Here is a 15,989-nt window from a genome sequence, read left to right as displayed (position 1 = left end):
CACAGACAGAGGAGCCTGGCAGGCTACAGTCTATGGGGTTGCAAAGAGTCAGATGCAACTGTGCACACAAGCTGGAGTAGGATGGGCTGTCACTCAGTATGACTGGTATCCTTAGAAAAAGAGACAAACTCAAAGGAAAATGCCATGAGAAGACGGAGGCAGAGGACTTCCTTGATGGTCCAGTGCTTAAGAATCCTCCCGCCAGTGCAGGGGACACTGGTTTCACCCCTTGTTGAGGGAGATTCCACATGCTATAGGGCAACAAGCCTGCATGCCACAGCTATCAAGCCTGTGCACTCTAGGGCCAGTGGTCTGAGACACGAGAGGCCCATGCACGAGAGAAAGCATGTGCGCAGCCACAAAGACCCAGCACAGCCAAAAATACATAAGTGAATAAAATGTTTAAAAATGAAGATGGAGGCAGAGGCCAGACCAATGCAGCACAAGCCAGGGACTGCAGGGGGCACGAGAAGCTGCACCAGGCAAGGAAGGAAGCTTCCCTTTAGGTTTCTAAAGGAATGCAACTCTGCCAACCTCCTGATTTTGGACTTCTCACTTGAACTCTGAGAGATGAATTGCTGTTTTAAATCACTCAGTTTTCAGTCATTTGTTTCAGCAGCCCTAAGAAACCAATTCCAGTGCAAAGGAGCTGGGCGCACAGAGGATGAAGGCAGAGGGTCCCAGGGCTGCAGAAACAGCATTTGCAATGTCTCTAAGGAGGCAGAAACCTCAGCAAATGCAAGGAACCAAGACAAAGCTTAGAAGGTGCAGCTCTGCCAGGAACAAGTTCTACTGGGGAATTTGTCTGGATGCTTGTGATGGTGATGGGACTTGTGAAGGGTGGTCAGCCAGAGAACAGCAGAACGTGCCTGGTGAGAAGGGATGGAGGGAGCTGGAGCCCACAGCCTCATCAGGAGGTTAGTGACCCCTGGCTTGGCATGGGGCAGTGAGAGGATGGTGGTGCTGGGTTCTGGAGTAAATGTCAGAGAAAAAGCTAAGTAGACCAAGAGTGGATCAGGTTTGCGCATGCAGAAGGGAGAGGAAACACAAGTATGCCTAAATTTTAGATAAATGCTTTAATGAAATTAGTTTTCAGGCTGGTGGGTGGTGATGCTCTTCATGAGAAGGTGAAAATTGGGGAGGAGAAAGTTCAGGTCGGGTGTGAACACCACGGGTTTGCTGAGCTGATGTGACTTGGCTCAGTCTTTGCTCTTGCTTACCAAATGGCATCAGGTGACTTGGCCGATTCCAAAATTCAAGTCCCCTTGTCCTCCTCAAAAGGGTTGCAGGAACCCCTGTAGCAGATATCAGGAGAGCCTCTTGCCTCCAAAAGGAGTTTCAGTGACGTCGTTCCAAAGGGCGTGATCATTTGACTAATCCTCGCGCTTTGAAGAGGAAACACCCTTGGAATACGTAAGTTCTGGTGTGTTTGTAAAAACAGTAGATCTCATTTCTTCAGAGCCAGACCTTGTGAGTCCAGATTTAGAAAGATCGTGTCAGAGCACGTCGTAAAGATGCCTCACTACATTATCAAAGACTTTTTGCTTAGAAATAAATAATAAATGTATTTTCCCATTCCCATTTAATGAGGACCTTTTTAAGTTAAACATGAGCTAAGAGTCCCATGATTGAAGCAACGTGTAACTAGAAATTCATAACCATCGTACCAATGGCAGTTTCAGCTTGTGACTTGGTTTTTCTCGGACTTCGGATGATGTTCATGATCATAGAAAAATGGACTAGCTTGTGTGGTGGTTATGTTTATATGAAATGCTCTGTAATATAAGGCTGGGGAAAATGACTATAAATACAGTGTTTGAGATGACAGTCAAAAGGCAGTGGTAACACAACATTGTAAATTACCTATATGTCAATAAATAATTAAAATAAATAACCATTAAAGATGTACTATACAGTACATAGAACTATATGTAATATTTTGTAATAATCTATAAGGAAAAAGAATCTGAAAAATATGTATATATAATAAATATGTAAAATACTAAATCACTTTGCTCTACACCTGAAACTAATACATTATAAATCAACTATACTTCAATTAAAAATAAATAATCAGCAAGGATTGATTGTACTGTATAGTACAGAGAATTATGTTCAATACTTTGTAGTAATCTCTAAAGGAAAAGAACCTCAAAAAGAATATATATGTACACATATATATATAATGTATGAAAGCAGATCAGTTTTGTCCAGCTCTTTGAGACTCCCAGAATACTGGGGTATTCTGGAAAGAGAAAGAGCCTTTCTCTTCTCCAGGGGATCTTCCCAACCCAGGGATTGAACCCAGGTCTCCCTCATTGCAGGCAGATTCTTTATCAGCTGAGCCACAGGGGAAGCCCGTATATATGTATATATACTTAAAACTGAGTCCCTTTGCTGTACACCTGAAACTAACACAACATTGTAAGTCAACTAGACTTTCATAAAAACAAATTTTAAAGGTAGAAGCTTAAGAGGGCTGAGCGCAAAATAATTGATGTCTTTGAACTGTGCTGTTGGAGAAGACTCTTGAGAGTCCCTAGGACTGCAAGGAGATCCAACCAGTCCATCCTAAGGGAAATTGGTCCTGGGTGTTCATTGAAAGGACTGATGTTTAAGATGAAACTCCAGTATTTTGGCCACCTGATGCAAAGAGCTGACTCATTTGAAAAGACCCTGATGTTGGGAAAGATTGAAGGCAGGAGAAGGGAACGACAGAGGATGAGATGGTTAGATGGCTTCACCGGCTCAATGGACATGAGTTTGGGTAAACCCCAGGAGTTGATGATGGACAAGGGGCCTGGCATGCTGCAATTCATGGGGTTGCAAAGAGTCAGACACGACTGAGCGACTGAACTGAACTGAACTGAACTGAAAGGTAGAAGCAGCCAGTCATTACTGCTGTTGTTATTATGTAGCCACACCTCGTGACTTGTGGAATCTCAGCTCCCCAGCCAGAGACTGAACCCAGGCCACAGCAGTGAAAGCTTGGAATCCTAACCACTAGGCCACCAGGAAACTCCCGATATAGTCTAAAACCACATGAACAATCATGTCTGGTCCAAGGTCCCCTTTTCTTCTGGCTTTCCCTGGGTGATGTCATCAGCCCAGGAGTTTTATTTATTATCCACGTAGCCTGATGATCCCTCAATTGTGTAGTCAGAGCCTGGTTCCACTCAAGAGCTTCAGGCTGGATCCCCGCACCTCCTGCTAGGTCCCCACGGTCAAATGCTCTGGAATCAGACATGCCCCAACAGAACTCTCAGCTTCCCACACACACCTGCTCCTCCTGAGTTCTTCCTGAGAATAACTGACACCACCTCCCCACTGGGGCAGCATCAGACTGCAGGTGTTTTGATCCTGGTCTCCCCACACCCGCTCCATGCCCATCACCCTGGCCCAGGCTACCTTCATCAGTCACCTGCCTCGTTGCCTGCCTTCTGATCTGTTGTCCACACCACAGCCAGGACCATCTTTCAAGAACGCAAGTCTATTTATTCATGTCACATCCCTTCAAAGAAGGAAAACAGTCCTTTGATGTCTCCCCATTTATTACTACAGAGGTGAAGCCCTTAACTTGACATCCTGTTCTAAGAGTCCTCTTCATCCTTCTGAGAACACTTCCTCCTTTGGTTCTTCCTTCCGGAATACTTCCAATACTTCCCCTTTCAGTCCTCCCTGACCTGGCTGAGTGGATACAATGCCAGGTCACTCCTCTTTAGGGCACACATTTTACAATGCACCGAGATGGCTGGTTTACGATGTGACATCTACCCACGCACTCAGATGCACGGAAATATCTATTTCCCTAGTCCTTACCGGTCAAAGTCGCCCGTGAGCCTCTGTCCTGTCAGCAAGTGGGAAGGTCAGTGTGGTTCGTTCTTGGAGCTCCTGCACCTCTCCCCATCCCAGCCCAGTACCCTAGCCAGATGAAAAGTCAGCAGCAGTCCCTCCCATCCAAAGGCCATACCTGGTAACTCAGGACACCCTCATCTAGCCCACCGTCATTCCTGGACATGAGTGTCATGGCCCAGATAGGTGCCCTGGTGCCCAAGCTGCCCCCAGGAGTAGGCACAGGGCCACTCTCTTCATGGAGTTGTTCTCCATCCACTTACCAGTCTCAGGGACTCCTTCCAACCAAGGGCAGCCAACTCTCTCTCCCCAAGGAATTTAGGTTTTTCCAAAATACAAGGAAGAGGTGGCTTCCAAATAACTTGTGTTCATCTGCCCTACCCGCAACCCCAGGGGGACTCTCGGGAAGGGGGAGGGGAGAATAGAGTGAACTCACCACAAATTGCTACCCATGGATCATCCTGGATTACATCCCTTCACTCAGCAGACTGCCATGTCGCTCTCATGGAATTACCCCACCCAGTGGCTGGTCATCAGGGGAAGACCAGAGGAAGGCATGGGGAATCAGGAGCCTGGAGACACTACAGTGGGTTTGTAAATGGGGCAACCACTTCGGGGACCAAGTCAAAAACATCTAGTAAAGTTAAAATGTCATTCCAACCATCATTTAAAAGTCCACAAATAATACATGCTGGAGAGGGTGTGGAGAAAAAGGAACTATGGAATGCACAGTGATGCAGCCATTATGGAGAGCAGGATGGGAGTTCCTCAGAAAACTGAAATTAGAGCTGACACGTGATCTTGCAAGCCTACTCCTGGGCACATATCTGGAGAAAAATGTAATTTGAAAAGATACGGGCTCTCAGCCGGTTCGGTATCATGGCGGCTACGGCCACGATGGCGACCTCAGGTTCAGCGCGGAAGCGGCTGCTCAAAGAAGACATGACCAAAGTGGAATTCGAGACTAGCGAGGAGGTGGACGTGACCCCCACGTTCGACACCATGGGCCTGCGAGAGGACTTGCTGCGCGGCATCTATGCCTATGGTTTTGAAAAACCATCAGCAATCCAGCAGCGAGCTATTAAGCAGATAATTAAAGGAAGAGATGTCATTGCACAATCCTAGTCTGGTACAGGCAAAACAGCCACCTTCAGTATTTCTGTCCTCCAGTGTTTGGATATTCAGGTTCGTGAAACCCAAGCTTTGATCTTGGCTCCAATAAGAGAGTTAGCTGTACAGATCCAGAAGGGCCTGCTTGCCTTGGGTGACTACATGAATGTCCAGTGCCATGCCTGCATCGGGGGCACCAATGTGGGGGAGGATATCAGGAAATTGGACTACGGACAGCACGTTGTCGCCAGCACACCTGGGCGTGTCTTTGATATGATTCGTTGCAGGAGTTTGAGGACACGTGCTATCAAGATGTTGGTTTTGGATGAGGCTGATGAAATGTTGAATAAAGGTTTCAAAGAACATATCTATAACGTGTACAGGTACCTGCCCCCAGCCACACAGGTGGTGCTCATCAGTGCCACACTGCCCCATGAGATCCTCGAGATGACTAACAAGTTCATGACCGACCCCATCCGCATCTTGGTAAAACGTGATGAACTGACTCTCGAAGGCATCAAGCAGTTTTTTGTGGCTGTGGAACGGGAAGAGTGGAAGTTTGACACCCTGTGTGACCTCTACGACACGCTGACCATCACACAGGCTGTCATCTTCTGTAACACCAAGAGGAAGGTTGACTGGCTGACGGAGAAGATGAGGGAAGCTAACTTTACAGTGTCGTCCATGCATGGGGACATGCCCCAGAAGGAGCGAGAGTCCGTCATGAAGGAGTTCCGGTCAGGTGCCAGACAAGTGCTCATTTCTACAGACGTCTGGGCCCGGGGGCTGGATGTGCCCCAGGTGTCCCTCATCATTAACTATGACCTGCCCAACAACAGAGAGCTGTACATACACAGAATTGGGCGATCAGGTCGATATGGCCGAAAGGGTGTGGCCATTAATTTTGTAAAGAACGATGATATCCCCGTCCTCAGAGACATTGAGCAGTACTACTCCACTCAGATTGATGGGATGCCCATGAACGTTGCTGATCTGATCTGAAAAATCTGCTCACTGGAGCCTCTTCATCTGTTTTGTATCAGTTTGGAAATATTTAGAGGCGGTTTCTATTTAACGGGGTTTGTGCAAACTCTATTCTCAAACCACCTTCCTCCCCACCACCTACCCCAGAACGAACTCTGGAGATGGGGCTACCTTTTCTTACCCATGTGTAAATAATGCACTGCTTTCTTTTTCATTAAACATTTAAAACTTTAAAAAAAATGAAAAGATACAAGCACCCCAATGTTCATAGCAGCAATATTTCCCCAAACAATAACCAAGACATGAAAGCAATCTAAGTGTTCATGGACAGATGAGTGAATAAAGAAGATATACAATAAAATATACATAGAAACATACAATATATGGGTTTCCCAGGTGGCACTAGTGGTAAAGAACCTGTCTGCCAATGTAGGAGACCTAAAAGATGTGGGTTCAATCCCTGGGTTGGGAAGATTCCCTGGAGGAGGACATGCCAACCCACCCCAATATTCTTGCCTGGAGAATCCTACGGACAGAGAAGCCTGGCGAGGTACACAGTCCATAAGGCTGCAAAGAATCAGACACAACTGAAGTGACTTAGCACACACACATGCACGCATATAATATATATATGTACAATATACATATACAATGTACACCACATGTACAATGGAAAGGGCTTCCCTGGTGGCTCATTGACAACAAATTCACCTGCAGTTCAGGAGATGTGGATTCGATCCCTGGGTTGGGAAGATCCCCTGGAAAAGGAAATGGCAACCCACTCCAGTATTCTTGCCTGGAAAATCCCATGGACAGCGGAGCCTGGCGGGCTACGGTCCATGCAGTCACAGAAGAGTTAGACAAGACTTAGTGACTAAACAACAACAATACAATGGAATAATAGCCATAAAAAAGAATGCCATTTGCAGCAACATGGATGGACCTAGGGATTATCACACCAAGTGAAGTTAAGTCAGACAAAGACAAATATCATACATCAGTCATATGTAGAATTTTAAAAAATGATACAAATGAACTTATATGCAAAACAGAAGTAGACTCACAGACATAGAAAACAAATTATGGTTACCAAAGGAGATAGTTGGGGAACTTGGGATTAGCAGATACAAACTACTATATATAAAATAAACAAAAAGGACCTACAGTTTAGCACAGGGAACTATAACTCGATATCTTGTAATAACCTAAGGATATATATTCTTTTCCACTTTGCTGTACACCTGAAACTAATACAGCATTGTAAATCAATCATACTTCAAAAAAACTTAAAACATAAAACAAAAACCCAAAGCATCTGCTTATTTACCAGTCAGTTCCACATGTCTACAGTGAAACCTAGAGAAATTCCTGACTCCTGAGATGTGAACACACTATGGATATTCCTGGTAGTATAGTTCCTGAGAGTGAAAAGCTGGAAAGAATCTGAACATCCTTCAACCCGTAAGAAGATAAATCATAAAATATCCTTATGTAAAATAGCATACAGCTGTAGTCTTTCATGTTTGCTCATATAATCCTTAATGCGATTTTGTGAAATTACGTTCCCTTCAGTTCAGCTCAGTTGCTCAGTCGTGTCCAACTCTTTACGACCCATGGACTGCAGCACATCAGGCTTCCCTGTCCATCACCAACTCCCAGAGCTTGCTCAAACTCATGTCCATCAAGTCAGTGATACCATACAACCATCTCATCCTCTGTGGTCCTCTTCTCCTCCTGCCTTCAATCTTTCCCAGCATCAAGGTCTTTTCCAATGAGTCAGTTCTTTGTATCAGGTGGCCAAAGTATTGGAGTTTCAGCTTCAGCATCAGTCCTTCCTTCTAATGAATATTCAGAACTGATTTCCTTTAGGATTGACTGGTTTGCTCTCCTTGCAGTCCAAGGGACTCTCAAGAGTCTTCTCCAACACCACAGCTCAAAAGCATCAATTCCTTAGCACTCAGCCTGCTTTATGATCCAACTCACACATCCATACCTAACTACTGGAAAAACCATAGCTTTGACTAGACAGATCTTTGTCGGCGAAGTAGTGTCTCTGCTTTTTAATATGCTGTCTAGGCTGGTTGGTTATAGCTTTACTTCCAAGGAGCAAGCGTCTTTTAATTTCATGGGTGCAGTCATCATCTGCAGTGATTTTGGAGCCCAAAAAAATAAAGTCTGTCACTGTTTCCATTGTTTCTCCATCTATTTGCCATGGAGTGATGGAACTGGATGCCATAGTCTTCATTTTTTGAATGTTGAGTTTTAAGCCAGATTTTTCACTCTCCCGTTTCACTTTCATCAAGAGGAGAGGATAGTATTTGAAACATGTATATTACCATATTCGGAGAAGGCGATGGCACCCCACTCCAGTACTCTTGCCTGGAAAAATCCCATGGACGGAGGAGCCTGGTGGGCTGCAGTCCATGGAGATCCCCAGTCCAAGTTTGATGCATGAAACAGGCCACTCAAAGCCAGTGCCCTGGGACAACCCTGAAGGATGGGATGGGGAGGGAGGTGGGAGGGGGTTCAGGATGGGGGACACATGTACACCTATGACTGATTCATGTCAATGTATGGCAAAAACCACTACAATATTGTAATTAGCCTCCAATTAAAATAAATAATTTTTTTTTAAAAAAAAAGAGGCTCTTTAGTTCTTCTTCACTTTTTGCCATAGGAATGGTGTCATCTGTGTATCTGAGGTTATTGATATTTCTCCTAGCAATCTTGATTCCAGCTTGTGCTTCATCCAGCCCGGCATTTCAAATGATGTACTCTCCATATAAATTAAATAAGCAGAGTGACTATATACAGTCTTAACGTACTCCTTTTCCTATTTGGAACCAGTCTGTGTTCCATGGCCGATTCTAACTGTTGCTTCTTGACCCTGATACAGATTTCTCAGGAGGAAGGAAAGGTGGTCTGGTATTCCCATCCCTTGAATAATTTTCCACAGTTTGTTGTGATCTACACAGTCAAAGGCTTTGGCATAATCGATAAATCTGAAGTAGATGCTTTTCTGGAATTCTCTTGCTTTTTTTATGATCCAACGAATGCTGGCAATTTGATCTCCGGTTCTTCTGCCTTTTCTAAATCCAGCTTGAACATCTGAAAGTTCACGATTCATGTACTGTTGAAGCCTGGCCTAAAGAATTTTGAGCATTACTTTGCTAGCATGTGAGATGAGTGCAATTGTGCAGTAGTTTGAATGTTCTTTGGCATTGCCCTTCTTTGAGATTGAAATGAAAACTGACTCTTTGAGTCTTGTGGCCACTGCTGAGTTTTCCAAATTAGCTGGCATATTGAGCGCAGCATTTTCATTTAGGATTTGAAATAGCTCAACTGGAATTCCATCAACTCCAGTAGCTTTGTTTGTAGTGATGCTTCTTAAGGCCCACTTGACTTTGCATCCCAGGATGTTCCTTCTGTAGGGGATCTTCCGGACCTAGTTGTCAAATCCATGGCTCCTGCGTTAGGAGGAGGATTCTTTACCACTGAGCCACCAGGGAAGCCCTTTTTATGACTTATTGATAATAAAGATGTTGAATTCTTTAAAAATCTCAAGCAGTATAAAGACAACTAAAAAAAAATAATGTTATTGCTATCTGTTCAGTAGAAATTGAGAGAGGATTAAGCAGTAGCTCAAATGGTAAACAACCTGCCTGCAATGCAGGAGACCCAGGTTTGATCTCTGGGTTGTGAAGATCTCCTGGAGAAGGAAATGGGAAGCCACTCCAGTATTCTTGCTTGGAGAATTCCATGGACAGAGGAGCCTGGCAGGCTATAGTCCGTGGTGTTGCAAAGAGTCGGACACTTTTCACTTTCAGCATCTTGACCAATATCACCAACGTTAAGAAAAAATCTCTAGTTGTGGAAATGACAGATAACCCAACAGCTATCTGTTTAATGGAGAAGGCCTTGGAAGAATTCTATGTATTTTAAAAATATCAAAAATCATCTTAATTCATACAGATATTAGATGAACACATGTCCAAGATTTTGGTGGTGGTGGTGGTTTAGTCTCTAAGTTGTGTCCAGCTCTTTTGACTCCGTGGACCATAGCCCACCAGGCTCCTCAGTCCCTGGGATACTGAAGTAGGTTGCCGTTTCCTTCTCCAGAGGATCTTCCCAACCCAGGGATTGAACCCACATCTCCTGCATTGTAGGGCAGATTCTTTACTACTGAGCCACCAGGAAACTGTCAAAGATTTCATTGCTGTTGTTTAGTCGCTCAGTCGTGTGCAACTCTTTGCGACCCCATGGACTGCAGCATACTAGGCCTCCCTGTCCCTCACCATCTCCCAGAATTTGCCCAAGTTCATGTCAAAGATTTTGCTGTGCTTAGTCTCTCAGTCATGGCCAGCTCTCTGCAACCCCATGGACTGTAGCCCACCAGGCTCCTCTGTCCATGGGGATTCTCTAGGCAAGAATACTGGAGTGGGTTGCCATGCCCTCCTCCAGGGGATCTTCCCAACCCAGGGATTGAACATGGGTGTCCCACATTGCAGGCGGATTCTTTGCCGTCTGAGCCACCAGGGAAGCCCATCAAAGATTTTACTTAACTCGTTAATTAAGGAAGGGAGCAGAAAGACATTACAATCAGCTCAGAGAAAAATTCAGGGAACACACCCTGTATAAAAAAAAATCAGGAATGCTGAAGCAAATAGATGTGTAGTTTGAGGCAAAGCAGGTCAATATCCCCAGGGAAATAGTTTATTGTAGCTCCATTGGGCAATATTTGTTTGCATTTCTATCAACAAAAAGCAATTGTATTTCTATTGGTCTCTATAACTTACAGAGCTGTGAGCTAACTCAGAAACAAAGGTGCATCTAAGCCAGGAGTGAAGATATCGACCATGATTTTTTTGCACATTTTGAAGTTTCTCACAATTTTTCTTGGCAGTATCATCCCCAATATCAAATCATAGGTCAGAGCTGCTAGTGGTATTATATAGCTAGTGATACCCATGCCCAAAAAACAACCAAAGTTATACCCACAATGTGTAAAAATCAACAAATAATTTAGATATAACTAGATCTACTTGATGAATTGTTTATGCTACAATGTATCACTTTATAATCAATTTTATTAAAATATATAATTCCATTTATTTAGAAATTTAAGATGCATATTTTAAATTCTCATATAGTATTTATTTACATATTTTATAAAATGTCATGTTTAAGTTGGTGCAGTGGTAAAGAATCCACCTGCTAATGCAGGAGACACAGTTTCAGTCCCTGGATCAGGAAGATCTCCTGGAGAAGGAAATGGCAACCCACTCCAGTATTCTTGCCTGAAAAATCCCATGGACAATGGAGTGGGCTACAGTCTATGGGGTCACAAAGAGTCAGACATGACTGAAAGACTGAGCGCACACATTATCATTCTATTTATGTCTAAGACACTATAAAGTATTTTAAGTGCGACTCCTGCATTGCAGTTCAGTTCAGTTCAGTTCAGTCGCTCAGTCGTGTCTGACTCTTTGCGACCCCATGAATCACAGCACGCCAGGCCTCCCTGTCCATCACCATCTCCTGGAGTTCACTCAAACTCATGTCCATTGAGTCGGTGATGCCATCCAGCCATCTCATCCTCTGTCATCTCCTCCTTTTCCTGCCCCCAATCCCTCCCAGCATCAGAGTCTTTTCCAATGAGTCAACTCTTCACATGAGGGGGCCAAAGTACTGGAGTTTCAGCTTCAGCATCAGTTCTTCCAAAGAACACCAGGACTGATCTCTTTTACAATGGACTGGTTGGATCTCCTTGCAGTCCAAGGGACTCTCAAAAGTCTTCTCCAACACAACAGTTCAAAAGCATCAATTCTTTGGCGCTCAGCCTTCTTCACAGTCCAACTCTCACATCCATACATGACCACTGGAAAAACCATAGCCTTGACTAGATGGACCTTTGTTGGCAAAGTAATGTCTCTGCTTCTTAATATGCTATCTTAATATGCTATCTACTTTCCTTCCAAGGAGTAAGCATCTTTTAATTTCGTGGCTGCAGTCACCATCTGCAGTGATTTTGGAGCCCCCCAAAATAAAGTCTGACATTGTTTCCACTGTTTCCCCATCTATTTGCTATGAAGTGATGGGACCAGATGCCATGATCTTAGTTTTCCGAATGTCACACCGATACTCACATTCACATGTGTAAGAACTGGATACAGTGCAGAGAAGTTCTGATGAAACCTTCCAGAGATAAGGAGAGAGAAGTCACTCAGGCGTGTCCAATTCTTTGTGACCCCATGGACTGTAGCCCACCAGGCTCCTCGGTCCATGGGATTTTCCAGGCATGAAAATGGAGTGGGTTGCCATTTCCTTCTCCAGGGGATCTTCCCAATCCAGGGATCAAACCTGGGCCTCCCACATTGTAGGCAGACACTTTACCGTCCAAGCTACCAGGGAAGCCATACAAAAAGACCCATCAGTTCTATTTTCAAAACATACTCATCTCCTTCCCCTTCTTTCCAATCTCTGCTCACCAGCATCTCTTGTTTGTGTAGTCTCTAGTTCCCTGCTTTCTCAGCTATAATCCATTCCCTGCCCTGCAGCTAGGGTGATCTTTAGCAAAGCAAATCAGATGTTATGTTGCCCTGCATAGACATTCAGTGGTTCCCTTTACACCTAGAATAGACCCTAAGTGCCCTCCCTTAGCCAGAACAACTGTGCAAATACTGAGTTGCCTCTGATTTTATATCTGACTAAAATTATAAAGGACTTACTTGCCCGGCCGTCCAGTAGTTAAGACTCCATGCTTCCAGTACAAGCAGCACAGGTTTGATCCCTGGTCACGGAACCAAGATCCCTCATGCTGTGTAGTGTATATATATATATATATATATATATATATATATACACACATATATATTTTTTAATGAAAGAAAGAGATGCTTTATCTATCAGAGCTGACATAGTAATGAATGATAAATTCCTTGAACTCACAAAATTAAAATAATCTATGAAAGAGAAGAGAGAAATATTATAGGAACAGGAAAAGATATATAACCATTCGAAAAAAGCTTAACAAGTCTTGACACTGCCAAGAAAATTTTCTTTTTAAATTATAAATCTTTTCTCCTATCCCAGCACTTCACAGCACACCCCTATTTCATTCTTTCCATCATCTATCACATTATATATTATGTACATAGTACAAGATTTTATCTCTATTGTTTAAGATTTACGTCGTTTTTTTTTCTTCTTTTTTCCTTTTTTGGTTGCACCATGCCATTTGTGCAATCTTAAGCCCCTGAACATGGATTGAATCCAGGCCCACAGCAGTGAAAGTACCAAGTTCTAATCCCCGGACCATCAGGAAATTCCCCCATATGTCTTTCTTTGCAATAAAGTATAAATTCTGTGAGTTCAGGAATATTTGAGCATTTTATTCAATATTGTGTGTTCCAAGTACTTAAGGCAGAGTCAGGCATATAGCAGGAGAATGATGAAGGGCCTGAGACACTAAGCCTGCAGTTGCACAGATGCTGGCAAAGGATGTAAGACGTCCAGTTCAGAGATGACGGGCTCTGTCACTCACAGCACAGCAGGCAGCAGAGTTTCACGCTTGCCTTGGTTTCTGTTGCTCATCAAGTCCCAGGCAGCTGAACGGAGCAGTCCAGAGGCAAACTGCCTGCTCAAAGCGTTGGAGGCACCCTGACTTTAGGGGACCCAGATCTGTTATTATGGGTGCAAACACACCTGCCTCATCTCTGCCCTGAGAGTGACTTTATCACGTCAAACAGTAAACAACCCTGCCCTTTGCCCCCAAGGGACACACTATCCCTGTCTTCCAGGGTGTTGACTAAACAAACATCCTTGCAAAGAGAATCCAGGGCAAAGGCTGCCCCTGTTCCCAAGACATGCAGAAAGGCAGGACATCTATAGTGCTGGGAAATTGTCTCCCGGCAACAACTCTATCCTTCTCTTTCACATCATCCTGGGTTGGTGTTTTTTGGGAAAGAGGTCTTTGCACACTTGTCACTCTTTGCAAAGATCTTGCTCATGTATGTATCTCCTGATTGCCAATCTACTGCACCGACTTCCACTAGAGCATAAATTCCTCGAGTACAGTGACCTTCTCTGTATTGCCCAGGGCTGGATCTCTAGGCACTAGGAAAGAGCTTGAGTGGGCAAATAGCACATACATCCATGAGATAATCTACAAAGAAAAAAACAAACAAAATGCTTTCAGATCAAGAAGGTGAGAACTATGGCAAAGAGTGTCTGGTGTGGATAGTGGCAAGGATATTGAAGTGGATGGTCTCAGAGAGGACCAGATGACAACGTGGAGAATGGGCTTGCCAAGAAAAGACAGAAGGCAGAGATGTCAGTTAGGAGGCGTTGTAATGAAGAAAGGAGAGATGAATGGAGAATGAGTGAGATGAATGGAAGATGAATTTCAAGTGTTGACAACTGGGAAAAGCCAGAGGAACAGGGGAGGATGGCCAGGTCAAGAGGAAAGGCTTGGACTAAGTCTTACAGAAAGTAAGTAAAAATAAAAGCAGGAATTCCCTGGCGGTCCAGTGGTTAGGACTCCGTGCTTTTATTGCTAAGGCCACGGGTTTGATCCCCAGCGGGGGAACTAAGATTCCACAAGCCACACAGCTAAACCAAATAAATAAAAATACAAACAAAAAGAAAGTAAAGGCACCTGCAGCAGAAGGTAAGGAGTGAAACAAATGCCAGCCACACAAAGGCAGGCAGGCCCAGCACCTCACACTTTGTCTGATTAGTATGGGGTACTTTGTGCTCATGTGCCCAGTTGTGTCCAACTGTTTATGACCCCATGGATCCCAGGGGCTTCCCTGGTGGCTGAGATGGTAATGCAGGAGATCCAGCTGGGATCCCAGGGTCAGGAAGATCCCCTGGAGAAGGAAATGGCACCCCACTCCAGTATTCTTGCCTGGGAAATCCCTTGAACAGAGGAGCCTGTCAGGCTACAGTCCATGGGGTTGCAAACAGTCAGACATCACTAAACAACTGACACTAATACTTTGCGACCCCATTGATTATAGCCTGACAGGCTCCTCTGTTCATGCAGTTTCCTAGGCAAGAATGCTGGAGTGGGATGCCATTTCCTCCTCCAGGAGATCTTCATAATCCAGGGACTGAACCCACATCTCCTCTGTTTCCTGCATTATGGGCAGATTCTTTACCTTCCGAGCCATCAGAGAAGCCGGATACTTTACACACCCTGACTCATCCCTTGATGGGTGAGGAAACTGAGGCTGAGTAGCTTGTCCTGGGCCAGATGCAGTGGACCCAGGGAGTTCCCACCATCTGGCCTGGAGTCTATGTTCTTCACCCATCACAAGTTACAGCAACATTCTCTGGACTGGGGATTTACAAGTCCAAGCCGTAATCTAATATAACCTGGAAAAGGGCATTCACCTTCTTCACTGAGGAAACATCTGCTCTCTTCTCCTGCCCATCAGAAAGAAAACAAGAGCTCTGGCAAGCTAAGCAGGTGCAAGACACTGAGGCTTTGGGAATTCCAGTGACTGAAGGTCAAGGGCCCCAAGGAAGCAGCCATTTGCCACACATGGTGCCCTGTACCCGCCAAGTTCTCCATCATCCCTGTGAGGTGGTTCCATTGGGAAACAAGACAGGCAGGTGCCACCTGGCTCCCTGGAATATGACAGAGCATGAGGCACTGGGTCTATGCCGGTGTATCTGATCCCTGTTCCCCAAGGGAGGGGGCATTGTCCCTGCCTTTGCCAAGAAATGATCGCCAGTATTTACCACTACTCCACTTCCAGCAGGAGAGACCTGGGATCCTGAGCTATATCTCAGCTGAGTCACCTTCTCTACCACCTCCAAGCAAGAGCCACACACCCAGGAATTTCTCCCTCACACACCCAGGAATTCAGGCAAAGAACCAGGCTCCTGCTCTCTGTGTAGAGGGTTTTAGTATAAGCAATTAATCCACCACCTCCCCACCGCCCCCCACCAAAAAATCCACTCATTTTTAAGAGGATAATTGCAATGTATTCATCTTATTAGAATATCTTGCTTCCACTGAACCAATGGCCAAATAT

General features: G+C 44.7%; 1 protein-coding gene across 1 annotated transcript; it reads left to right on the top strand.

Moving 5' to 3' along the window:
• The first annotated feature begins 4,731 nt into the window (after nucleotides 1-4,731).
• On the top strand, nucleotides 4,732-7,245 carry LOC138415895 (eukaryotic initiation factor 4A-III-like). The gene is given in 1 exon segment (XM_069544424.1): nucleotides 4,732-7,245. A coding segment is annotated over 1 exon segment (1,233 nt). The 3' UTR covers nucleotides 5,965-7,245.
• The last annotated feature ends 8,744 nt before the right edge of the window (nucleotides 7,246-15,989 follow it).

This window comes from Ovis canadensis, chromosome 12, assembly GCF_042477335.2.
Source record: "Ovis canadensis isolate MfBH-ARS-UI-01 breed Bighorn chromosome 12, ARS-UI_OviCan_v2, whole genome shotgun sequence".
In the NCBI taxonomy this organism is placed as follows: domain Eukaryota; kingdom Metazoa; phylum Chordata; class Mammalia; order Artiodactyla; family Bovidae; genus Ovis; species Ovis canadensis.
The sequence above is the reverse complement of the archived record's forward strand: the minus strand, read 5'-3'. Positions and strand labels throughout refer to the sequence as shown.